Source organism: Euwallacea similis, chromosome 19, assembly GCF_039881205.1.
Source record: "Euwallacea similis isolate ESF13 chromosome 19, ESF131.1, whole genome shotgun sequence".
Classification (NCBI taxonomy): Eukaryota; Metazoa; Arthropoda; class Insecta; order Coleoptera; family Curculionidae; genus Euwallacea; species Euwallacea similis.
The window spans coordinates 1,931,548-1,956,636 of NC_089627.1; the positions used below are offsets into that span (position 1 = coordinate 1,931,548).

The window sequence follows — 25,089 nt, forward strand, 5'->3', positions numbered from 1 at the left end:
GGGAGCCTCTCTGTATATACGGCAAAGAGATACCAACGAGATATCGTGAAACTGTAAATTAATTCTGACGAAGTTTTTACCGTAGAATTCAGCAGCACAGTTCGTTTTTAACTAGATTTTTGTTAATTGCAATAAGCTTACCTAAATTAAACACAAAATAACTCCGAAAAAAAAACACAAAAAGACAACGCGTCTTGAATTGTAATATCAACGATGACGTTTAATTTGACATTTATTTGTAGGGTGACATGTGACATTTGCGTCGTCTAGCCAGTTAGCTTGCTGCTATTATTAACTTGTCATTATATATATGTATCTAGCAATATCACTTCGAAGATGTTTTTCTAAGATCTTTGAATAACTTATTTATATCACCAAATGTTTTGAAAGATACGACTTCTTGGCTCTTAGCCAACACGTATTGCTGCGTAAATTTGCACCAAAAATCAGATTCGCGAAAACTCCGGAAAAAATCGCTACACTTACGGAAGACAATAAAGTTAACACACATGCGCTCGTAGAAATGTTGAACACGTGCAAAAGTATCTTTAAAGGCATTCAACTGCTGACCAAACTACGCTTCGCGTCGCAGCCGCAATCACTGTGCGTTAAAGCATCGCTTTTCACACTCGTTAAGTAAATAACTATTTTACAACTCCGTTTTTAAAGATACAAAAAGAAAGAAATACTAATCAAACTGAAGCGAATTTAAAATTTTGAGGCTGCGGATAGCATTTCCAAATCGAAAAGTCGCGTTTCAAAAAGATATCACCAGCTGACCCTGTATAGCTTGGGAATCGTTTCAAGTCACGTTTTGTATTTTTTCCTTCATCCGCTTGTAAAGAGCAATCAGGCAACGGTGCGGCAATAATTAAAACAAATTAATCTAGATGGGTGCAGTTGCTATCTCTCCTCAACTAATGACGTTAATTCGTATAAAAAGTGACAAAAACATAACCGCAAAATTGTGCGGTTCCGATGCTCTATCAAATCGATTGATGCTTTGATTCGCTTTTTTTTCTTGTTTTGATTTTTGACTGACAATTCAGAACGAATTTCAAATTAAACTTTATGTTATTTAAACTAAGTTACAAAATCTTCTAAATAAATACATAAATTGTTAACTACATAAAACTAGTGCGAATTTTACATTTAAATTTAATTCTACGCTCCTGCAACCAATTGTTGACTTCACTTCGATTTTTGGAACTGAAACCAAGTTTAAATATGTCCAAATATTAATCGCTGTTTTGCAAATTTTACAATTTGTTATTATTTTTCACATTGGAGAACGTAAGTGTGCTTACCCCTTTGATAAAATCAAGTTGGTAGACGGATGCTACAATTTTCATTGGAACTTACAAACTTGCATGAAGTTTTACCATGGAAATTTGATTTATTTTAGAAAATGAACTCGAGGAAGCAAGCAAAACCAAAACGTCTTCACCTTAAAACCAGCAGTAATAAATGCGAAAAACATCTTAGGTTTCCCAGGTCTAGTTCACAACTAAAATCTAATGTCATATCGACAAAATTCACTGTGAGTTTTAAACTTTTCTCCAGCCTATTTGGAAACTTAAACTGGGTTTATAGATTCATGTAACATATTGTCAACTTAAGAAGTCAAATATGTTCAAATGTATTGTACAGTTCATAAAACATGTATCATTAAGTTACGTAACATTTGCAAGCAGATGTAGATAAGCTTCTTATCTACAGCCTATAAAAATCAACTATTGAGAAAGCAGGTTCTTACAACAAAGCTCTATATACTCACTAGAAATTCTGCAAAGCAATGAATACATAAAAGGATTATGAAGAAAAGGATGAGGATTAAATAGATACTTCCAATTTCTTTCTGAGACTAACGATAGGAATTGCATAATTCTATAAAGTGGGCTGAAAAAATTAACAGAATTTTAACTTCTTAACAATGTGTCATATAAACCTATAAATCAAGTTTTACTACTTAGCTATCACATTAAGTATGTATAAAAAATATACTTATGTGCTGCCCATTCCATATACAGGGCAGGCTGACCTTATTTGTCTCTAGATTAAATGCTTGCTTAACTTTTCACCTCTGATTGGTGAGTCAGAAATTCTCAGGGGAAATAAAGTACTAAGCACATATAATTAAAATTGAGTAAGCTGTACAAGAATGAGCGCCCTTTTCATTTGTTGAATGTGTGCAAATTTGTCAACATCATAGATTTATTTGAGCTGCAAATTATGCAACAAATGCACTTTTCTAATAATTATTGGAAGCAAAACCACCAAAGCTCAACATTTGCTTGTCAAATACTTGTGATATTTCATCTGTGATGACCTACTCCTTGTGATTTTCTAACAAGTCAAGTGGTATCAAGAATGAAGATATAAGAAGACAAGTAAAAAAATTTCAAGCTCGAAATGCGAGTTCACGTGCACAGCTTTTGTTTTGTGCAAATGAGCACATCATTAAGTTTCTGTAAAATCACCAGTTCAAGTAATGTTGAAAAAGTGTAAAATATGGTCTTGTTTGGTCCTGATTAGAACACCTTGTATCCAATGCCCTATATTGCGAAAATTTCGAATATTAAAAAAATAATGAGTATTAGGCTGCAAAATTTTGAAAATGGTGAATTTCTTTTTGGTAGTGTATGTAAGATGCCTAAGGTTACATCTAAAATTTTTAATATTATTTCGCTATTTCTTACAGCTATTACCTGGATTTGTATCAAAAGGATTCGCTTCCGATACTCTAGTTAAAGAAGAAAGTAAGTACCAGAATATTTTCGATTCGAGAAATGAGAAAAATAAATTATATTTAGGTCCAAAAAAAATTGTAACATCATCTGACAGTTCAATTAATGAGAACATCCAAGAATTTTTGGAAACGAAGAGAGTAAGACGGTCCCAACGCTTACAAAATAAACGGAGCTGTAGATTAAGAGATGCCACAAACACGTTTCATAATAAAAATAAAACAAACTTTAAACGTTTTCAACAGGAAAATAAGTCTAAAAGCATTTTTATGGGCATTAATGCCGCGTTTGCTAAACTTGAGTCACAATCAAAAATTACACCGACTATCGGTAACAATCACAACGTAAATTTGGAACTTACACAAGGACGAAACGTAGAGAAAAGCTGCAATTTCAAACAACCCTCACAATCTAGGACATCTTCACCTGAGTCTATTCGCTTGAACGTAGCTCTAGATCCCTCTGAACCAAACAAAAATAACAAACTTTTAGATTTTCTTAACCTTCTTAAACACAACCCTCCAAACAAAGACAAGCCCAGAACCAACGAAAAGTGTAACCGATTTTTTTGCTCAGATTTTTCCAACAAAATCCGTGTGATCTTAAAAAAAGATGCCGTGGAAGCGTGCCGAAAACAAATCATTGAGCAAATTAAGAGCACCAACCTGATCATGGCAGGAAAAGTCTCGAATATGAAGAAATACATAGGGAATAGAGATGTAGAAGACTACGAAAATCTGGCAGAAAACGTACTTCCAATACCTAGAGGAAATTGGGTGTATGCTACACCGACCAACAGAAGAATGGTCGTTGAACAAGCGCAAAAAAGAGAGCACTGCCCATTGGAACCCGCTGTTATATGCGAAACCGACAACTCTCGCAACTTATATGAAGTAAATAAACGAAAGAGTGTAGATTTTTTAGATGAAAATACCCAAGATGTCCCTGAAGAGACTAGCACTTACTTCAGAAAGGTGGTTGCCGTAAGGAAAATCCCTCGATCTGATAGTTCCACTACTGAACATTATGAAAGGCAAAAGTTGTGTGATGATTTTAAATTCAGAAAGGTAATTTTTAAGATTCATTACAAACTATTAAAGCATAAATTTCATTTTTTAGAATTCAAAATTGAGTCAACTGCCCGATTTCATGACAAGTCACATTTCAGCTCCATTCAAACAGAAACTTAATGTTGCTGATGGTGCAGAAAACTATATTACGTTTATTGAAGACGAAGGTGGCTTTAAAATATGTCAACCCCAAAGAGACGATCAAGAGCAAAATATTTTTAATAGTGGTAAAATTTTCGATTTTGCCAGCCAAAAAACAAATTTGTTCAATTTTGGGGAATTTAGTAATGTGAAAATTTGATTAAGTTCTTAAAGCCGTTATGTGAAAGTAAGATTAGGATACTATTCTCCTGTTAAGACTTAATTTATGTTATTACTTATGATTTCTAAAAATATGGGCGAAAAAAAATTCTGAAAAATACGTAAACGTTATTTATTCTCTTCAATAATTGATGTAATATTCTAATACCTAAAATACTTCTTAGTATATCAACATCTTTAAACTACCGGCTTGTCATATCAATAATCAAAAATATTTTTACAAAGACAATAAATACTTACAATAATCAAATACTTCTCAATAAAACAAACAATTCTCCGACAAGACTGAGGCGCCAATTTCAATATTATTTGCTTGCTTATTCGGCAAATCGTTTTGATTGCAGAAGCACTTAAGACAACTAAAAATTAGCACAGCCGAAAAATAGGAATAACCTCAAACTAAAGATTATCCTCTGGTTTTATAAAATAAGATTAATGCAAACTCCAATATAACCTGCCTTGGAACTTGCCTCATGGGGTACACTGCTTGTACAGTCAAAACGACTTCATGTATAAGGCAAATAAGCTTGAAAGTCTACAAAAATATCATCGAAATAATTTTTGAAGTGGTAAAAACAAATATTCAAACAAGGCAAACATAGGTTCATTTCTAAGGAACTACACCCTATTTTACAAATACTCCCAACAGGATGGCAGAAATAAAGTATAAAAGCGTCAATGTAAGGCTTAAAACTAACTTTGTACATGTAAAACCTTATAAAAGTGCGGTCTGCATTTGCCAAAACAGCACCAACAAAATGGGTCAAAAGGTGCTAGTTTTTTGCATAAGACATTATTATTGAGATATTATACCATTGCAATATAAAAGAAATCATTCAAGACATGATAAAAACACAGAAATGTAAGCCAGAAGAGTACTCAGTTTTTTGTAAAATTTAAGAATCGAAATGTTGTGCTTTTGATTTTTGAGCGATAAAGCACCGTGAAGTACTGCTTCATGAAAGCTTTTTCAAAATGTATATTTCTCATGGCTTGAAATTCTGGGCAAGATAGTGACACATGCTTTTAAAATAATGTTCTCACGTTTCTCTCTAAAGATACATAGAATATACTACAAGTCAAAATAAATCATTGACCAGTAGGAGAAAATCGCATTAAAGTTGCTGCATTCCCTAATAAGACGTTTTATGTGATTTTTCACTAGGTATACTTACGTCAATGTTGATACAAATTACTGTTTACTTCCAAGAAGAAATTGTCTCGCAAAATCTGCTCAACTACTATTTAATACAAAAATAGATTTCAGTGACTCTTGCTTTGCAGGAACAAAGAGTGAAGCACGCGTGGAATTGGGATTCAGATATTTAATACTTTGCGGTTAATGTTAGCGTACTAAGATACACATACACGTTGTTTTTACACATTAATGTAAAAACTTAGAGGTCCAAATCGCATATCTCCGTGGATCTAGTTCAGACTATGAAAACTTCCTAGACAAAAAAATTATACAATTTAATAATGGCCTTTTTTATTTCGCGTTGAATGATTATTTGACAGAGCCGAAAATATGGTTAATGGGCTAGTTTTGCTTTGGCTGGTGGCTGAAAGCTACAACAATCTAACTACAAAAGTGCCACGTTTTAACTTTCTTTGTTAATAACAATTACGAAAACTGAGAGGACATTTGTATTGTGCTATGTATTTTTATGAAACCAATTTTTTACTAATCAATTTTGTATGCGCATTTCTATAGGCAAAAACTGCCGAACAATTCGATAAATCTGCCCTAAAATGCTCACTAACTCTACTATTCACATCACGTCCGAAATCTCTATTATACATATACTGAGGATTTCAAATCAAAATTGACTGAGCTCTGATATGCCCCTGCTCGTACATAGCACCTAAATACAAAATCGACATACTCCTAAAAAATATCATTTTCCCCTCTAACATGCATTAAACTTAAACATAACAAATTGTCGATCACACTTAATTTCTACTGTATCATTTGCACATACTTCTCTCCTAATAATTTCGCTAGTATTTACAATATTGCTGCGTCGTTAACGCTCCTACCCGTTATTAGAGGACTTAGGGTTCCTGGGACACGCTGCCCCCGTTCCATTTCGTAATGGGTATCCTTCGGAATGCCTGGAAGGTTATAAAGGGCAAAAAATTAATTACAAGAGCGCAGCGAAAGATTAAAACGACTGTATCGTTGACTATTTTATTTTTGGGTCATCCGGAAATATATATAAATACGCAACTAAAAATGCATAATTAGTAATTAATTCAAACTTTTTGAATCTTCCGGTATAGAAAGGAAACATTTATTGAACAGTTTCAGTTGCCTGCGAAAAATAATTTAAATTTTAAATTTTATTACTTCATATTCATTGTATCTACTTCTGCAATAATTTAAAGGAAACACTTTATGTATCTACTGCACACAATCAGAATTGACATCTAGCAGCACAATCTCAAAATTAATAATATCATCCGATAAGTCAATAGGTTAGGGTTAAAATACGGAATTGTAATTTTGATTTTGTATAAAATTACACAATTTTTAACCCAAATTTCGAGATAATACTGCTTGAATAATAAATAAACACTCCTGAAGTTATTAGCTTGTAAAAATTTCTTTCGTATAAGGGGTACAAATAAGTTTCTGCCGTTTGATATCAAAAATTAGGAATTTATTGTGAAAGAACGGTGCATTATATTTTATTCAAAGTATTGTCCATCGCTAGCCACTACTTTTTCCCATCTTTCTGGAACATTCGAATACCACGTCGGAAAAACTCTATCTTTTGAGACTATCCATGAATCGACCCAATCTTTGATATCTTCATATGATGTGCTGCTCAGACAGAGCATGTGCCATCGAATGGAATAAGTAATAGTCGGATGGGGCAAGGTCTGGTGAATATGGCGAGAGGGGTAAAAATTCCCAATTAAGTGTTTTCAAATACGTTTTGACCGGCACTGCAACATGCGGACGAGCATTATCAGTAGAATAATTTTTTCATGTCTGGAGTAGTAATAGGTGCGTTTTTCCTTGAGTGCTCGGCTTAATCTCATTAATTGTGTTCGGTAGAGACTTCCACTAGTGGTTGTGTTCGATTTGAGCGACTCATATGACACTAATCTCATCCCACCAAAAACAACATGAGTTTTTTTCCTAAATATTTGGTTTGGCTGTCGATATTGAAACATGGCCAGGTGGTCCCCATGATTTTCTCTTTGGGTTATCGTAATGGATCCATTTTTCATTACCAGTAACTACACGATGCAAAAAAGCCTTTTTTTTATGCCTGAGAAGCAGCATTTCTTCACTCATGCAAAATTGGCGTTCAACGTCTGTCGGCTTCAATTCATAAGGAACCCAATTCTCAACACTTTTAAACAATGCGAAATTGTTTGTTGAGTCATTTCTAATGTAAGTGCAAGTTCTTTTTGCGTTTAGGACGAATCTTCCTCCAATAATACTTCCAATTCCGCATCTTCGTACACTTTAGGTCTTTTACTGCGTTCTTTGTTTTCTACGTCAAATTCACCGTTTTTAAATTTGTGAAACCACTCGCGATAACTTCTCTCACTTAAAGCAGCTTCACCATATGTCTCTACAAGCAATCGATGCGCCTCAGTTGCAGATTTCTTCAAATTAAAGAAGTAAATTAAAAGTTCCCGCAAATGACGCTTATTCGGCGCAAAACTTGACATTATTGAACGAAACAAATTATATGATGCTAATAAGGAGTCACTAATATTTCAAGGTTAGTTCAGGTTAGTTAGTTGTTACTAGATGACCAAGCTTGCGATAGTACCTTTTACATCTGGCCATTTCAAGATAATCTTCTGGTGAGGCCATGTTTTATCAAACAGCGGAAACTTATTTGTACACCTTATAATTTCCCAATTAGCTCTTAAAGATGATTCCTATAAATAACAGATATCCACTCGCCCGTATCGTATCGACAAAATATCAGGGAAGTCATTAAATATATAAATTCACATATAACTGTTCGGTACTTCAAACAAGAAATAGAACATCCATTGATTTTCCTTTGGAGAATTGTATCTTCTATGAGCTCTTATTATCTTCTGTAGATAAGTGGGTAAATTCCTAAGTGATAAACCACATTGCTTCTATGAAGGTTTTCCTTTCGTTATTTGATCCTGGCTACAATTGTCGATTATCAAAATCAATTTGAACAAGATAATTATGAATTTGTTTCTCTAGAAAATTAAAAGCTGTCAATCCAAGGTCACCATTCCCATAAAAAACCTAATCTGCTCAATTTTTATATTTTTTTCCATAGTTGTTTCAGTAAGTGTCTACAATTTTGCGACAGGCATGCCAATATACGTGGAGATTTAACGATTTTAGATAAAAATTCCTATGTTGCTATAATAAATTTTTTGCACCTTATAAACCAATCCTTTCAGGTTTGCACAGGTATTAACTAGGAATTGGAATTTTCTCAGGTCGAAAACGAAAATTTTAAAATCCATTCAAATAAATAAACTTACATTTTAATAACGAAAAACAAAAATATACACATATCTACACCGCACTTTATAGGAGCTAAAATGTTATTAAATATCACACTTACTGCTTTCTACCACTGCCTTAGATGGTATAAAGGACGCCACGAAGATGGCGCAGATGACCAGAAAAGCGCCAAAAACAAACGGCGGCCCTGGGACGAGCTAAATTTAAAAATAAATATTAAAACCCATAACATTTCCTATCGATCGAAACTACTTACCTGTGTATAAGACTCGAAGACCTGAGTCGAATGAGTGGCATTGTGGCTATTTTCTCCATCGTTCAGGTCAACATGAAACATGTAGAAAATCACCCCAAACATCGCGGGACCCAAGCCATTACACAGGCCTCGCATACCCGTTACCATACCTGAAAATTGAGCATTTTAAAAAACCCTAACACACTCAAAATTTTAATGTGGTACCTTGAACCACCCCTTGGCGATCCGCGGTACTATGGAGTGAAACAAAGGCCGATATGGCCGGGTACGTAATGGACCCAATTGAGGCCAGAATTCCGGCGCCCCACATCATCCAAGTGGTCGTGCCGAAACCATACCATAAGAGCTGCAGCATTTCGAACAACAGTCCGATCATGATCGTATGTTTGGCTCCCAGATTTTTTATTAAAATACCTATTGCAAATTGCAAATAAGGCCAGTCTTAAAAGAAATTCTCACAAGCTTACCTAAGGATAATTGAGTTATTACAGCTAAAAGCCCTACCAACCCTACGAAAACGGCCACCATTTTGGCACTCCACCCCATGACTAGTTTCAGATATACGAATATGCAACTGTACTGCCCTGCTTCAGGCAGGTAGCTAAGAAATACAGCTATGCAGAGCAGCAGAATCGTTGGATCTTGACCAACATTCCTACAAATGCTCGCGTTAATTCCACAGAAAATATTAAAGGCGCATTGTTTTACCTTAAAGCTGCAAAAGGATCTGCTTGTTCCCAACTTATAGGGGACACTCGTACTTTTTCAGGTAAAGATTCGGGAACAGCGACGAGGATGAAAAATACGTCTAAAATAGCTACAGCGGTGGCAAGAGCGACCACTAGAGAGACCGACCATCTACAGCAAGCATGAGAATACCATATATGTTCAGTAATATTTATTAAAATCAGTACCTTTCCATTAAATAGGCTCCTAGAGCCGGGGAGATGACCATACTGGCAGCAAAGGTCCCGCTCACCAATCCGTAAGCCAGAGATCGCTCTTTTTCATCCGTTACGTCCGCTACATAGGCAAACACTACACTGAACGTAACGGCAAACACTCCTGTTAAATGAAAAAAAAACTGTTTATTGTATGGCGGAGAGAAAGAAATTACTGTAAAAATTATTAATTGTCCACTTAATTGATGAGAAAGCAGATCAAAAATTGACCCATTTGGTAGACATGAAATTTTGCCCACGACTCTATAAAAATATTAGAATTTTTCGTCTGTGTGTAAACACATGATAAAGCCTATTAGCCTTACAGTGTAACAAATACATACTTATTACATAAGGGACTATTATGTGTTTATAAATGTTTAATCTTGTATGATAATTGGAATATACTGCAGCCCTCCTCAGTTAATGGATGTGGTTAAAACAATACGATTAAGGTAAGAGCCATGGCGTCGCAGGTCATCATCTCTCTTAACTAAATTTCAGTGAAATGACTGTCAAATGAAGTGCAGTGTGTAACAACATGGTGAATTCTTATTTCCTAGAATAGAGTCTCTAATAATTATTATCAGTTCTATGAGAGTGGGAAATTCAGCGTAAGCTTTTTCACTGACAATAAATATTACGGGTCTATTTACCCACAACAATCTGCGGGCCTAATGTTTTTGGTAAAGGTATCTACACACTGACAACATGACTAATCTCAGGGAAATTATGACTACTTAGTAAATATGCATGCAATTAATACTATATGTTAAGTTGACGCAGCGGCATGTTATGTCAATCGAATTATGCATATAATATGATTGTGTAATAAGCAGTAAATGGGAACAAGTTTTTAGATCTTTCTAGATCAAATTTGACCAAATTTTTATTTTTTTTGTAATCATGTCGTATTATTGATTATTTAGCATTAAAATATGCTAATATTGAACTTAATTTATTTGGCCTTTATCATGTCTTATTAAACAGTTTTAAGGAATATTTAGCAATTAAAATAGAATCAGGTTTATTGCAAATTCCAATCTTAGCTATTTGGGCAATATATTTTATGGTTGCATTGATAAGATACCAATTACAGGCAAATGAGCAAATAGTAAAGCCAAATAGTAGTAATATCGCTGAAAATGGTAGGTTGATAGCAACGGCCCTAAACATTGAGGGGTACGAAATAAAAGGTAATTTACCTGATATTGAAATCATTGCGAAAAACCAGAATGTGTTGATGGTCATCAGTGGAATGGGTAAACAGGTGAAAAATACTGTCACCAAGAGAAACAACTTCCTGCAACGATAAAAACATCGTTACTATTAACACTTTTAAATCAAAAGATTTTATATACCTTCCACAAACATCACTGAGGGCGCCAATCAAAGGAGCACTCAGGAAGCTGAGAATCCCCTTTATCCCCATAATAAGACCATTCATAAGGAACGTGTGATCAGGGAACGTGGAATTCAGTACGGAGATTACGGGCATCGTGAGCAGGCCCCATGCGAAGAACTCCAGGAAAATCACCACTAAGGCATGGTACAGTGAGGGTCTCCCAATACCTGATGTCTAAAATTGAAATAAACTCATTATGCTAAGAGAATGAAAAGTTATTACTAAAATTGCTAGTGCTCAAAAGTCCGATGTGTTTGGATCTATACTGGTTTTAGTGGCCATTTCATTAGTTGAAGCAAAGCTTAAATAGGATAGCTCATAATTAGAGGCCGTAGACGCTTCATTTCCAACAATTATTGAGAACGGCTTACCCAAATTCTTAAAAATGAGTTGTCATATGTTTTGCGTTTATTAATTACAATTAAGCATAACTCGTTATCATCAATGTCAACTTCAGTCGAAGTCCACTCATCTGAATCAACCGCCACTTTGGTGTAAGTCATGGTTTACTCAGCAGGAGATTCAAAGTATGAGGAATTAACACAGTCTTTTCCTTAAGAAACAGAAATATGCAACTTAACATACGGGCAAATGCCGAGGCTAATGCTGTGGATAACACTATATGTGGGCAAAACCCAAAATAAATAGCATCAGCACAGTATGCTTGCCATTATAGCTATCGTGAGTACATCTTATCTCAGACTACAATCCTGATAAAGAAATTCGTTGAAAACATAGATTCTTCAATAATGACAAATATCAACAAATCCACGTTGTTACTCTGCTACACAATACGTAACACTGAGATGATTCATATCAAATGCAATTTCCAAATTGTGGAAGGTACCTCTCTAATCTATAAACGGCAGTGAAAGATTCTTCTGTAACTGCATTATAATTCTATTCAAAATTTTCAAGTTCCAGTTTACAGATATTTTCTGAAGATTCAACGTATGGTGTTAAAATAAGGAAATACTTGTGAAGGAGGAGTAGCCTCACCACCACCATGAGCATGATAGCTGTTAAATCTCAACAATGTAGCCATAGCATTTCTGATACAGTCACAGAAGCAAAACAATAAATAAAATGGCCACTTTTACTTACGGGGGGAAAAGTGAGATAGCATTTTTTGAACCTCCTAAAATTGAGCACATATCTCTTGAAACAATAATACACGATTAACCAACACATATTATCAGCATCATTGCTTGTATTGTAGGGCTAAAGAATTACTCCACCGCCATAAGAAAGACGCTTATTTTTCCTCACAATTTTCTGTCCAATCAGTGTCACAGGAGGGTTAATAATCACGACTTTAATAAAAACTGCTTCATAACCGTGATATCACACATCTAAGCTGTTTATCCTTTGTCCATGAAAAATCTCTGTGTAGAATGCCATCTCTCTGTATAAACTTGAAAAATGTAATCGCTAACAGTACAAGATTTGATCTCGTGGAGTCTAATCGGAATGGTATCACCACACTGGCATCAAACCGGAGACTAAAACTATAACTCTTATAAAGCTCTTTTTTGTCAAATGCCTATAATCACATTTATCTTGTTCTGTGATAAAGGCACGATAAAATATTGATATCCAAACTATACATATCATGCTAATTTAAATACCTCCAAGCAGACATAGGCTCCTATAGACATCAACACTAAGATAATAATTTGCATTATTAGTCATAGATAGTTTGTACTGAATTGAAGTATTATAATTTGGATAATTCACGCCTTCAAAACAAAATACCGAAATACACTGTAGTGTATTTCATTCTCGATCTCATTTATGGAGACCTACAGCAGGAAATTTAAACGTGCCTGCAAAAAGAAAGAAGACATTTCAAATCAATAAATAAGCCTTATCGACTTGTTATAGCAAACTAACTTGAACGCCACTTAATTTGTTCTGGATACATTCAGAGAAATTGTTGAATAATTAAAGCGAAGTTCCCACTTTGCAGTCTATACATAGAGTTTCGCTTTCAGTGGAGGTTGGCAAACATACCTACCCAATTCTCATAAGTAGTACCTACCACTGAGTTTTAGTAGATGTATATCTCATATATGTTAGAATGAGATATTACTGTTCAAATATAATGCATATAGCAAAGTTCGCCAATCATCTGATATCGCATTTATGAAATGTATCGAATTATCTTGGAATGATTAATCTCAATTGCTGAATTATTATAATCAATTTTTTGTTTATTGAATTTTACAGTATAACAGAGTTGGAAAAAATTCAAGATGTTGAGATATCACATACATCGGAGGTGTTTTAGAAGTGACATAAGATTATCATCGATCAAATGAGTAATTTTTACAAAGTTTATTTAGCCAAAAACGCAGAATTATTGATTTTTGTTAAATTCAGTTTAACAATACGACAAATAAGTCGTTTTTTGGAAAATAATGTTTTTTTTATATTTGGTTAATTTCAGGAAAGAGATTTTTTTTGACAAAAGTGTGGTAGTACACTGATATACCAATGACGTCCATTGAAATTTCCAAGCTATGAAACCTATTTCTCCAAATTTTACTTGAATATTTTGCTTATTTCATTTCGTACTTTAATAGGTGTACAAATAGAAATTGAGCATTTTTTGGTAAAATTAAAAACATATTTATTGAAATGTTAATAATCAAAATAATCACCATTATTATTTATGGTCTTTTGCCATTTGTCAAATACAAAATAAATATTCTTACAATAGAAGCTTAGAGGTTGCAAAGCAAAATAGTTGTCGAACCATTTTCATCATTAGAGAACCGCTGGTCAACTAAATGTCACTATATTGATCTGGATAAGTAGAGAATGGAAGGAAGTAAGTCTAGAGAATATGCCAGATTAAGGGTGAAATGAGTTCCTGGATCGGTTTTTCTGTATGCGGATAAACATTGTAATGCAGCAATATCATTTACTGATTTCTGTGGCCCGTAAATGGTCTTTTTTCCTTCAGAACTTCACTTAATTTGAGCATTTGGACCTTATAACATTCAGCCGTAACAGTTTGCCCATATTCCAGAAGCTCATAGTAAATGACTCCATTCCAATCCCACCAGACACATAATAAAACTTTCTTGGCAACCCATGCTTTTCTACGCTTAGGATTGTCGTATAGTATTAACTTTTCATCTTTCATAATAATTTTGTGCAGAAATTTCTTTCTTTTATACAAAGCAAGTGCATACAAATGTCAACTCTTTGATTTTTGTTGCTTTCTGTTAATTCGCGATGTTAAACCATCAAATTTTCATACCTGGGGCATGGTGCACAAATAATTAAAATACTAAAATTTGCAGTAAATTATCTAGTGACCTTTTCTTGTTTCGAATAACACACCTCTTTTACATTAATATGTAATCATTATTTATTGACCTTCTTGCAGCCCATGAATTTACAATGTCAAATAGTCAGACTAGATAATAAAACATTATATGGCAACTTATTGCAAAACACAAAAGTATTGGGGTCAGTTTTACTCCTGTTTTTACATAGTTCTTACTGAAGGAGATAATATAAGGAAAAGAGAGAACTCAAATATGAAAAATTATATTATAATATCCAATTGGAATGAGTTAAAACACAATTCTCAATTTTTTAAAATCAATAATTTCAAAATTTCTCAGTATTGATTTATGTTAAGAGAAGCCTAAAAAATAAAACCTGCTTGATTCCTTGACTGGTGAATTTGGATAATCAAAATGTTCAAAATTAGAAAGCTACAAATTTTTCCTAGATTTTACATGCTACTAGAAGCTACACTTAATTTATTGAATTAGCTTTGTACTGAAAAGTGCAATGCTATATTATGGCTATGAGTATGGTCTCTAACAGGACACTGAGGCAAGTGAGGTGTTCTGGGAACCACTCTAGTTTTATAAAACAATGTAGTGAAACCATATATGTAAATAAATTCCTGCTGTAAATAGATGCTCTTCAATCTTTCAGCAAGGGTGCATATGGGTAACATTTTGTTTTTGTTTGAGATTTTGAATTCTATCATAAATTTACAACAAACTTGAAAATTATAGCAATAAAGTACTATCAGCTTAGGCATCAGATTATCACCAAGATGAAAATTTTGCTTTAATGTAAACATTAGTATGATTATAGTATGAATGATTCTCATTAAAATTATAACTAGCATGATATGACAATCTCCTGAATCATGTATCAAGTGCTGGCATCGTGCTTTGACTGAGGCCATGGTTACTTTAACATTGTTTCTCTCAAGATTACTAAATCTGTCTAGTTCTTAAAAATTATTCACATGGGGTTGACGCACTACTATTTCTCAATTTACTGGCAATACCTACTCAAACAACAAACCGCCCTTAGGACAAGCAACACTTCAGTGAAATTGGGGAAAGGTCGTTATTAAAAAAAGTGCGCGAATTGATTGAGAAACGATATCACAGTCAATATAATTGTCGTACAAGGTTTTCGATAAAACATACACTTTTTTATTTGTAGAGAAAGCCTGAACATGACAACTTACGGTAACGACCCCATCTTTGACGATGGATTTCCTGGAACGGATTATCATCCCAACGACCCTCTTGGACCGTTTGGCTTTCATTCTTGCCAATGTTCGTTTTTCACCTTAGGCAAGAAAACACAAATTATTTTTAATTAGAAACACAGCATTTTCGTATTTTGGATTTGAGTTTGGGTTACCAATACGAACGAACAGAAATGCATCATTCGACTCTTTCGACTTTTGTCCTGCTTCACCATAACCGGTTGACATTTACATGTACTGACGTTTGACGTTTTAGTTATGATAACAGAGGTCGGTATTACGCTCTGGAAATTCGTACTTTCTTCTCTAATGCGGAGATTTAAGTTTAGTCTCCTTTTCTGAGATAATTTTTGACAAATAAGTTATAGTGAAACGGGCTGACGTCTGCAATAGTCGGCAAACAATTATAGAATTTGGTGGATGTATGACTCGATAATGTGTATATGATACATCATCTTAATGGCATCGAATGAGAGATTGTAGATATGTTAATTTAGATTAATTCAGGTAGTACTAATAGACTAGTTATGGCCGCATATTTTACTAGGACAAATTGAAATAATTTATATCGTTTTTCATGCTCTTTTATGATCTTCATAGCCCTTTCCAGGTAATTTGTGAATGCCTATTCATAGTCTACTTTGTTTACCACTTAAATGTCACCATTCAATGCTCCACCAACTCCATACTCCATATGTAATTTTTAGAAATGAGGCATACGTCAATTTTTTTTAAGGTTATGTATGTTTATTTATATCTTTTTTATGATAGTATTCCAAAAATCTTGATTTTATTTCGATTTTTTGTGTTTTACGTAACTTTCCTTGATGTTTTGTTGAATAAACCTTAAGTAAATTGAACAAGCAAAATATTTACCTAAAAATCAAATGATGACATTGCCTTCAAATGCAAAGAAGCTGCTTTTAGTAGGAGGAGTGGCTCTAACACTTCACATTGGTTTTCTTTGCATTAAACCAATTGTGGCCCCTGAAAAGAAACAGGACAACAAAGTAGTAGAAAAACTAAAAAATCTTTAGTATTACAACCATTATTATCCCGATTATAGTATATAAATATTATATATAATTCCTATAAGGTAAGTATCTTCCTCACATTTAAAGAATAGGAATTAAAAAGATGCAGTTTTGTAGAAATACTTATGGAAAGCCAAATGAACTGATCAAGCACCATACCAGTTATTTAACTGACTGACTAACATAATTAAAAGGGCTCCACAATTTATGTTGTCATTTATTTTATTCAAGTATCTATGATTCGGTTTTTGCAATATTTTTCTAGGGTCATCAATACTCTGGAAATTAAGTCTAACAAGAATTTCAGCTATAACTAATACAAGCATAATATTTTTGAATTTGAGAGAATTATGAAATGAAGTTCAATTACTTTCACAGGTCATATGTTTATATATGTAATTGAGTTTATATGTAAAGTGCCACAAAATTAACCGTGGAAAGGTAATTGTCTCATAGGAAATTGCAGATCTTTCCATAAAAGCATAACAAATTGCTCGTAACAAATATTAAATTCTTTAATAAAATTTACCTTTTAAATTCAAATTATTTTGCATTTAAAGTATAGTTAAATACACTCTTTACTGGCAGGTCCTCTGATTTTTCAAGAACAAACATTCAACTTTGCTTTCATTTCATTATATGGCATCATTGGCAAATATTTTCAGAATTTCTGTGTCTTTAGCTTTAATTTCTATGTCTAGTAAATTTTGGACCCACCAATGAAGACTCCTTTTAACTACATATACTTAAACATTAATAGTTGTATTTGGATTCAGAGAAAGTCTATTTTGACCTATTCCAGGAATACATGTTCCATTATTTTCTGATTATGTAATTACTTTCTGGGTAGGTTCAAGGCATTCCAACTAGGACTGAACACTCTTTTCCTTTGAGCCACCTCAAATTTATCAATTTATCTAGCCCTGTATAAGTCAAAAGTACATAATACATACTAGGTACATACATCCAAGACATATTAATTGACAATATTGAGTTGTAATGCTTTTTCAGCAAAATGCATGTAACTGCAAGTTAACACAAGCATTTTAGGCAAACTTAAGTATTTAAGGTAGATTGTCAAATTAGGTGTATTTATTATCCATTCAGGAACTGATTTTTAAAAATATATTATGTAGTAGATATGTTAACTGTCAGACAAATATAAAGCAACTTGTGAGAGTTTATTATCCGTGTTGATTCATAATCCTGTTTATGAAGTGTAATGGACCTGCCCCATATTACCATAATAGTTGCTTTACTTTCATCCCATAGTGTGTATTTATAACATAATCGACTCTGTATATAATATTGTTTGCTGCAATAATAAAATAAGTTTACAAATCATTGCCTTTCAATAACTTCGCTGAATCCTTCGAAAATAACGTCATTTAGTGCATCTCCTGCTCTTAAATCTATAAGTACTCAACTATATCACACTTAATACTAATATTAGGACACGACCGTCCAAATGAATAATCTATATTGTGTTGGCTCTTATTCCGTTCTGTGAGCAACTTCTGGAATATCGGCAGTATCTCTCTATCTAGCAACTCTCCCTCTGATGTTGCGTTGTACATGGACTTGTCCCGTTTCGGAGGATGGGTTCCCAATCTAATGGCAGCGGCAACATTGGGCGTACTCGTAAAGTATCCCATTTTCTGACACTGCTGGTTACTTAACATATCCGTCGTCGTATTCGTTGTTTTTGCCGGCGACCGTTCACGTTTCTCTTTATGCGAGCTGTGTCGATTCTTTTCAGAGGTCGTACGGTGTATGTGAACGTCATCTGAAACGGAATAATCCCCTTCTTTTCTCCCATGTTACATCCATACATTTAAGAAATATATAAGACAATTACCTTCATCGTGTTGTGATATACTAACTCTACTGCTCTTCTGATGAGCTTTCTGGCACCTGTGTTGTCCACCAGTGTCCCATAGCTCACTTTTGGCTACTATATGGGTTCCACATTCAGGTTTTTTCTTGGGAGTGGTTCGTGCAGTGCTTTGCATGCTAGTTCTTCTATGACACGTTATTTCTGGAAGGAAAAGGGGGCGTGTGAGGGAGCGAGAGGGTCTGGTGTGTGGTGTGGAGTTGTGAAAAATAACTTTTGTTGATACCTTTAATTGCCTCTTCGTCTAATATATTGCTAGAAGTTTTAATGCTGCTTCGCCTCTTTTCCTGGATTTCTATAGAATCAACAGCTCCGACAGTGCGGGAAGCTCGACGCTCGTGAGTGGGAGTTTTCCTCTCGTGTCGCTTTAAAGTCGACTCTTTCTCTTGCTGTTCGCTCGGAAAAGATTTTATCTAATACAATTCTCTACTTTGTTAACATATTCAGCCCAACCACATTCAATAGATACCTGCGTATCACATCGTTGTATGTCAATCTTTTCAGCGATAGATACGACCTTATTTGGTTCCTTAACGCTATTATAGTTGCTATCCACGTTCATGTTACTTTCTTTCTGAATCTCATTGGTAACTTTCTGTTCCCCTCCAGTAGTTCTAGAGAGGGTCCCATTAACTTGCTGTTGCACCTGAGGCTGTAACTGATGCTGCTTGCCCTTAGGAGTCGCCTGTTGGTGCTGCATACATTTCTGCTGGTTGTATAGGTCCTCGTTAATGGGGCCTTTCGGCGAGTTAGGGATCTTTTTAGGTGAACTCTCGTTAGTAGTTGAAACCCTCTTCCTCCTGTAATATATAATCGTGAAAATTTTTAAAAGTGAAATTTTTAAAAGCTTTTGGTGATTATACTTTTGGCTGTCTGCGCGATGTAGTGAAGTATTTTCAGCTTGCGAACTGAGACTGCATAATGACGTGAGGTCGCTTGTTTCTGTTGCACTGGGCATTTCTTTACGCAGCAAGGGAACTGAGAGACGATTGGTATCACTTATTGAGTCCTCAGTTTTTTGCTCCAGAATATCAGTGGCGTCATTGCCAAGCTGTCTAATCAACATCTAATGCGAGATTATTAGCTCTGTAATACACCACTCGCTTTTACTTACTTGTAGCTCATTGTCCTTGTCCAACAAAGTTTTGCGATATTTCGTGTTCAAATCCTTCAAGTCTTTGATTTTAGTTTCGATTTCCGACACACTAGAATCGCGTCTGGTCTTGGACATGGGTCTCAGTGTAGCTCTAATGCGCTTGTCCACAGTGCCCCCAGGGTCTTTTCTAAGTTCTACCATTTTTGGGACGAACACGAGGCATAACGTGATAGTGGTGCAAAACATTATGAAGGAACCTGCAAATTGGTTTGTTTAACACTCATTCATTTTGGACTATATAGGATGATTCAGAACTATCGGATCAAACTTGTAAGGAGTATTTAGTGCAATAATAGAAGATATTTGAGTATAAGAACCCATTTTCGAAAATGTCTCTCTAAGGCGCTCCGGCCGTATATATATTGTTTTAAGACAGTTATATGTAAAAATGTATTTTATCAAGTTTTAGTATGTTTATTTTAATTTGTTTGTATAAAATAACATTAGAATAATTGTTTAAAATGTCGTTCTTGAGCTTCGTTAATTCGGACAACATTAGATTGGCAGAGGTGGTCTAGTTCCGTAACCCCCTAGGTCACCCGATCTAACACCTTTAGATTTCTTTCTATTAAGATATGTAAAGTCTGTGGTTTATGAAACGGCAGTAGAAACAATAAGACGGGATTGTACGAATTACTATGGTATTTGAACTCGTTTAAAACGATTATCAAATTTTTAGCTAAATTTACAAAAACTATGTACGACATTTAAACAGGTGTGTTCAAGTTTTAGGGGCACATTTTCGTCAATTATTGCTATGTTATTTTGTATAAACAAATTAAAATAAAACGTGCTAAAACTCGATAAAACATATTTTTGCACACAATTGTTTTAAAGCTTAATAAGACCGAGGCGTCTTAGGAAGGCATTTTCGGACATGGGTTCTTACATTCAAGCGTTTTCTATTGTTGCACTGAATCCCTAGAAGTTTGATTCCATAGTTTTGAATTACCCTGTATTGGGGCACCTACTAATAAGCACGAACATTTCGTCCTGATGATCCACCAAAGCCAGTGCCACTGCTGCACCCAAAACACACATTATAACTACATTGTACACCGAGAACCCAACGTAGCGACTGTCATTTAATGCTGGGATGGACACATGGCGAGTCTCCCAAGCCAGAAAAGCCCCAAATATCTATAAAAAAATCTTTTATATCTGAGCAAAATCAAAGTAAAATAAACATACCATCAGTAAGCCTTTGTATACGTAAATGGACGAAATGAATATGGTCATTTTATTAGAGGTGCAATACTCGTTCTCAGGGATGATGATTTCGTCCTCATTTGATGGGTGATGCTATTCCATTTTCACAAACATTTTCAAACAACATTTTATTGTTTCAATCCGGCACTTACATAAGGCTCTCCTCTCTTGGTTTCTCTGTAGAATGGGTCAGCAATCTGCCAAGTGGTCATGATGACCACGTCCACGCAAAGCAACACTCCCACAACCATAAATAACTGATAGTCTTTAATGACCTTCTTGTTTAGTTTGACATCGGTGAAAATCGAATGTACTCGCCAGGTTTTACTGAACATCGACCCAAATGCCAAAGAAAATCCGGCCATCAAAGTCCAAGCCCGTGCTGTGCAGATGTAGGGAAACGCCTCTGAAATTGTTTTTCAAGAGTAAAAGTAAGGAGAATGTTCGTCTTAGAATTGTGGTATCTACCGATACTGGACAGGCCTGAATCCAGTCCCAAGAAAATGATACTGGTGTAAGTGATCATACAGCCGATAATAATTAGGTTGTTTAGTTGGGGGCTGGACATTTTTATGTATCTGTAAGTAAATTAATAGTTGTTACCTGCATCTGAACGTTTGATAATACAGAACCAACAAACTCACCTCTGGTTCCTATATTTGATATTAAAAGCCAGGAAAAATGCCGCAATAAATATACCCAAAATGGCTGAAGAAGCTAGTATTGCGTAAACCGTCTTATTTACCCTAGTGTGTTCAATTATAAGCACTGTTCTGTCTTTAGAAGGGTATCTGTAGGGAAATACAAAAGGCTGGCTTGCGGACGTTTAGCCATTAATCTAGCTAATAGTTACTTTCCGGTCCACTTTAAGGGCACCCCTAAGGTCAGATCTAAATGTTGAATCGCTGCAGTATATTCCCCAACTTTAACCTCTTGACCATCCTGGAATTGCTTCAGCAAAATGCTAGCCTTTCTTTCGTTGTCGTAGAAGCGCACTGGACCAGTGACACCTGAAAAGAATAGCTGACCTAATGAAATCTTCTTAAAGTTGACTCGGTACCTTCGAAACTGGTGGTATTAAGGGCGTCCAAAAACAGGCTTTCCCACATAGGATCTCTGTAGCGAAAGTCTGTTACCGTCTGATTGCGGCGAAAGTATTTGACTTTGTGCGCGACACTTTGAATTGCATTGGCCACTGCCCAAATACCATCGTAAGTGTACCCATGAAAACGTGAGTATTCGTTGCCTCTCCTCGAATCATACTCTTCTTTGTATTCGTCTGCAGTCTTAAAATACTATGGCTGCAATTAAATAGTAAATTAGGCAAAGGTTACTTACAATTCCTGATATTGTGATTTCCCCATTGGTGCTTAAAGGCAAAAGGTCAGTTAAAATGGTTTGCTCCAGCGCAGTCTCCAGTTCGTCCAGAGTACAATTTAAGTCTGGGTCATTCTCCTTCCACCAGGCGAACCTGTAGGTGCCCATTATGAGCCACTGATACTTTCTGCCATACATGTCCAGCCTGTAGGCCTCACAAAATACCTGCCTGGCCCACTTTTCGTTGAAATTTCCTAAATAAATTCGTTAGTCAGCTTAAAGAAGGCACGATGTTTCGATTCTCACCCAGGATAATACGAGTGTCCTTTTCCTTCAACTTAGTGAGGGCACCGTTCACTTCAAGAGTAAAGCTTTGGGCTTCCACTACGTCATAGCTCAATACATCTAACTCAGCTACCAATCTTGAAAAGAGTGTTAAGGAAATATATATTTAAGAAACTCCTGGTCTCTTACCTGTTGTGTGCCAAAGAATACCGAGGTTCATTTTGGTATATCGTGCCTACTCTAGTCCAATTAAACTCCTTTAGAAGGGCCAATCTGGGTGCGTTAAACGCATTATCTGACGGCACTATTCTGAAGAAATTGGGAAAATTTTCTTTGGTGAACATTGGGTGGGTATCGGCGTAGGAAAGCTGCAACAATTATATTTTGAGGGGGCTTTGGAAAGCAAAAATATACGTACCTGCGTGAGGTGCCAGTGCTTGGAAGCTTTGGCAATGGGGTCCGTCACGTGAGTGCATGCAGCACCGAAGAGCATGAGCTTATGAGGTCCGCTATGCATCATGTCAAAGAAGGCTTTTACGCCTACGGCCGCGTTACACTGAAAATAGTGACGTGGGTGAAAGGATGGTGAGGAGGAGAAAGTGCGGGTATTTTTTTAAATATCCACAGGGGTTTGAAGACCATCGTGTGACAAGATTGGGACGACAGAAGGGGGACTTTTGAACTCACAATCCGCCGCAACTGTCTTCCCGAACCCGTCAGACGCATTAGAATGCACTCCCTTATCCGCTAAGATATGAGAAATGTGGCTTAAGTCCAAGAGCATTCATTAGTGTAGCCTGTAACTTCTCCGTTGAAAAAAATATATTGTGTAGGTTGGTTTTTGCAAATTGCATAAAGTTAATACGCTTCGTTCTCCTGCACAGAGTGTTGTAAAAAGGTTGTGCAAAATTTAAAAAGATTATAGAGGATATTGCAGTGGACAATTTTTGCATAAAAACTCCTAATGACAAATGAGCCGTTTGTATCCAAAATCATTTTTGTTGAAAATCATAATGTTAGCTCATTGACACCTATAAACTTCAATATTTAATTCATTTTTATTCAAGATAACGCAAAAAAAAATTTATAAGAAAAGTTCAAAATGACAACCCTCAACCTAGTTACATAAATTTGTTCTTTGAATCATTGAATCCTATTATAAGATTACTCTTATTTCACGAAAAGAGGGGTTACTATTATTTTTGCCAACAGTTCCTCTTGGGTAGTTACAAGAGTTTCATACACCAACAACTTGATGTAACCTTAGAGAAAAGAAATCGAACAGATTTAAATTGAGACTTCCCGCGGACAACCTGATAGGTCCGCCTTTTCCCATCCATCATCTATAAAAATGTTGGTTTAGATGATCTTGCAAAATACAGGCAAAATGTGTAGGTGCACCTTCAGGTTGGAACCACATTCTATCCCGTATACCCATAGGAACGTGTGCATTGTCCAATAACTCAGGAAGTCAGGAGACAAAAATCTGTTTTTATTATATTTGTTTTTGTTCTATCTTCTTAAGTTTAATATCGAAATCTTTCGAACAAAAAGACTCTGGAGCCAAAATGGCTGATTTTTAGCTAGGGTTTTCTATTTAAAAATTGTTGACCGCAATATCCCTTACAACCTATTTAAGTTTGGCACAACCTTTTTGGAATACCGTGTATACACAAAAATTCGCTTACCATGGTGTCATTCCACCACATGTGCAACCTGTAGTTCCTAAGAATTTGCGAGTGTTCGTTAACGTGATCCAAAGCTAATTTCACGCTGGGCATAACCCCTCGCCCTGAAGTGATGGATTTTATTAATTCACGGTACCAAGGGATGTTAATTATCGCCTTACCTGTATCAGAGTTTTCAACTCCTTTTCCAAAAGGAAAAAAGCCAGCAATGTAGACGTCATGCCTTCTTGCGTCCACATTTGGTTTCTGCAGAGTGCACAGCTCAAAGTTAAATACAATTAGAAATATTACGATCATGTTTCCTCTAAAATTGCTCATTTTTCAATCTCCCTTAAGATGTATCACCGTTTCCACTTGATGTTCTTCAACGTTTTATGTCTTATTATTGTATCGTTAGAACGCATTTGGACGCTGAAAAGTCCACTGATAACACTATATGAAAAAGCAATGAACTAATTTTACCTGCATTCTCTCTAGGGAACATGATCATTTATTGTGCCCATTGATTGAAAATGCAGAGTGCAATTCCAGTACTCTATGTTTTTTTTTTATATTTCACACGCACTTTTTCAGTGACTCTTTAACATATTTAATAAAATTTTTATTCCCCGTTCCCTTAAATGTGTCGAGAATACTGCTAATGCAAAAGCGCCATACCGGAAAACTGGGTTTCCAGAGCTTGCCTCAAACCTCTGTAGGCTGGACTTGGACGTTTGGCTCTATTGATTTTCCAAATAGCTCTAAATGGG

The 25,089-nt window shown here is 35.3% G+C and overlaps 3 protein-coding genes across 8 annotated transcripts; 1 reads left to right on the plus strand and 2 right to left on the minus strand.

Moving 5' to 3' along the window:
- The first annotated feature begins 1,085 nt into the window (after positions 1 to 1,085).
- LOC136415045 (uncharacterized) lies at positions 1,086 to 4,735 on the plus strand. Of its 2 annotated transcripts, XM_066399408.1 has the most exons (5): positions 1,086 to 1,293; positions 1,406 to 1,540; positions 2,702 to 2,759; positions 2,814 to 3,814; positions 3,867 to 4,735. In XM_066399408.1, exons 2-5 carry the CDS (start codon positions 1,409 to 1,411, stop codon positions 4,116 to 4,118), a joined length of 1,443 nt encoding a protein of 480 aa, XP_066255505.1. In that variant the 5' UTR covers positions 1,086 to 1,293; positions 1,406 to 1,408; the 3' UTR covers positions 4,119 to 4,735. The 2 variants fall into 2 exon arrangements, with proteins under 2 accessions (XP_066255505.1, XP_066255506.1); XM_066399409.1 differs by lacking the exon at positions 1,086 to 1,293 and having other exon boundaries at positions 1,300 to 1,540; positions 3,955 to 4,735.
- On the minus strand, positions 4,235 to 15,980 carry LOC136415044 (hippocampus abundant transcript 1 protein-like). Of its 2 annotated transcripts, none has more exons than XM_066399407.1 (10): positions 15,734 to 15,980; positions 11,180 to 11,397; positions 11,024 to 11,121; positions 9,792 to 9,942; positions 9,586 to 9,735; positions 9,345 to 9,532; positions 9,082 to 9,291; positions 8,878 to 9,026; positions 8,722 to 8,818; positions 4,235 to 6,253 (listed from the first exon to the last, which is right to left on the minus strand). In XM_066399407.1, the coding sequence occupies exons 1-10, from the start codon at positions 15,812 to 15,814 to the stop codon at positions 6,147 to 6,149; spliced, it is 1,449 nt and encodes a 482-aa protein (XP_066255504.1). In that variant the 5' UTR covers positions 15,815 to 15,980; the 3' UTR covers positions 4,235 to 6,146. The 2 variants fall into 2 exon arrangements, with proteins under 2 accessions (XP_066255504.1, XP_066255503.1); XM_066399406.1 differs by lacking the exon at positions 15,734 to 15,980 and adding an exon at positions 12,328 to 12,727.
- Positions 15,981 to 17,407: 1,427 nt separating this feature from the next.
- GABA-B-R2 (gamma-aminobutyric acid type B receptor subunit 2) lies at positions 17,408 to 25,056 on the minus strand. 4 transcript variants are annotated; one of them, XM_066399395.1, is made up of 20 exons: positions 24,803 to 25,055; positions 24,502 to 24,751; positions 24,341 to 24,444; positions 23,071 to 23,208; positions 22,842 to 23,020; positions 22,674 to 22,789; positions 22,389 to 22,621; positions 22,111 to 22,336; positions 21,904 to 22,060; positions 21,695 to 21,841; positions 21,519 to 21,628; positions 21,203 to 21,456; positions 21,033 to 21,143; positions 20,813 to 20,981; positions 19,800 to 20,038; positions 19,549 to 19,751; positions 19,155 to 19,485; positions 18,912 to 19,098; positions 18,650 to 18,829; positions 17,408 to 18,577 (listed from the first exon to the last, which is right to left on the minus strand). In XM_066399395.1, the coding sequence occupies exons 2-20, from the start codon at positions 24,656 to 24,658 to the stop codon at positions 18,204 to 18,206; spliced, it is 3,615 nt and encodes a 1,204-aa protein (XP_066255492.1). In that variant the 5' UTR covers positions 24,659 to 24,751; positions 24,803 to 25,055; the 3' UTR covers positions 17,408 to 18,203. The 4 variants fall into 4 exon arrangements, with proteins under 4 accessions (XP_066255492.1, XP_066255491.1, XP_066255489.1 ...); XM_066399394.1 differs by having other exon boundaries at positions 17,408 to 18,595; XM_066399392.1 differs by having other exon boundaries at positions 17,408 to 18,598.
- Between the last annotated feature and the right edge of the window lie 33 nt (positions 25,057 to 25,089).

Coding starts and splice junctions, on each gene's coding strand:
- LOC136415044 (XM_066399406.1), bottom strand. CDS start 12,414: ATGTGTTGGTTAATCGTGTATTATTGTTTCAAGAGATATGTGCTCAAT. Junction 9,533..9,585: donor GATCCTTTTGCAGCTTTAAG/GTAAAACAATGC, acceptor GAGCATTTGTAG/GAATGTTGGTCAAGATCCAA. Junction 9,292..9,344: donor AATAACTCAATTATCCTTAG/GTAAGCTTGTGA, acceptor AATTTGCAATAG/GTATTTTAATAAAAAATCTG.
- GABA-B-R2 (XM_066399391.1), bottom strand. CDS start 24,658: ATGAGCAATTTTAGAGGAAACATGATCGTAATATTTCTAATTGTATTT. Junction 22,622..22,673: donor GGACACTCGTATTATCCTGG/GTGAGAATCGAA, acceptor GAATTTATTTAG/GAAATTTCAACGAAAAGTGG. Junction 20,982..21,032: donor TATACAAAGGCTTACTGATG/GTATGTTTATTT, acceptor ATTTTTTTATAG/ATATTTGGGGCTTTTCTGGC.
- LOC136415045 (XM_066399408.1), top strand. CDS start 1,409: ATGAACTCGAGGAAGCAAGCAAAACCAAAACGTCTTCACCTTAAAACC. Junction 2,760..2,813: donor TACTCTAGTTAAAGAAGAAA/GTAAGTACCAGA, acceptor AATTATATTTAG/GTCCAAAAAAAATTGTAACA. Junction 3,815..3,866: donor ATGATTTTAAATTCAGAAAG/GTAATTTTTAAG, acceptor TTCATTTTTTAG/AATTCAAAATTGAGTCAACT.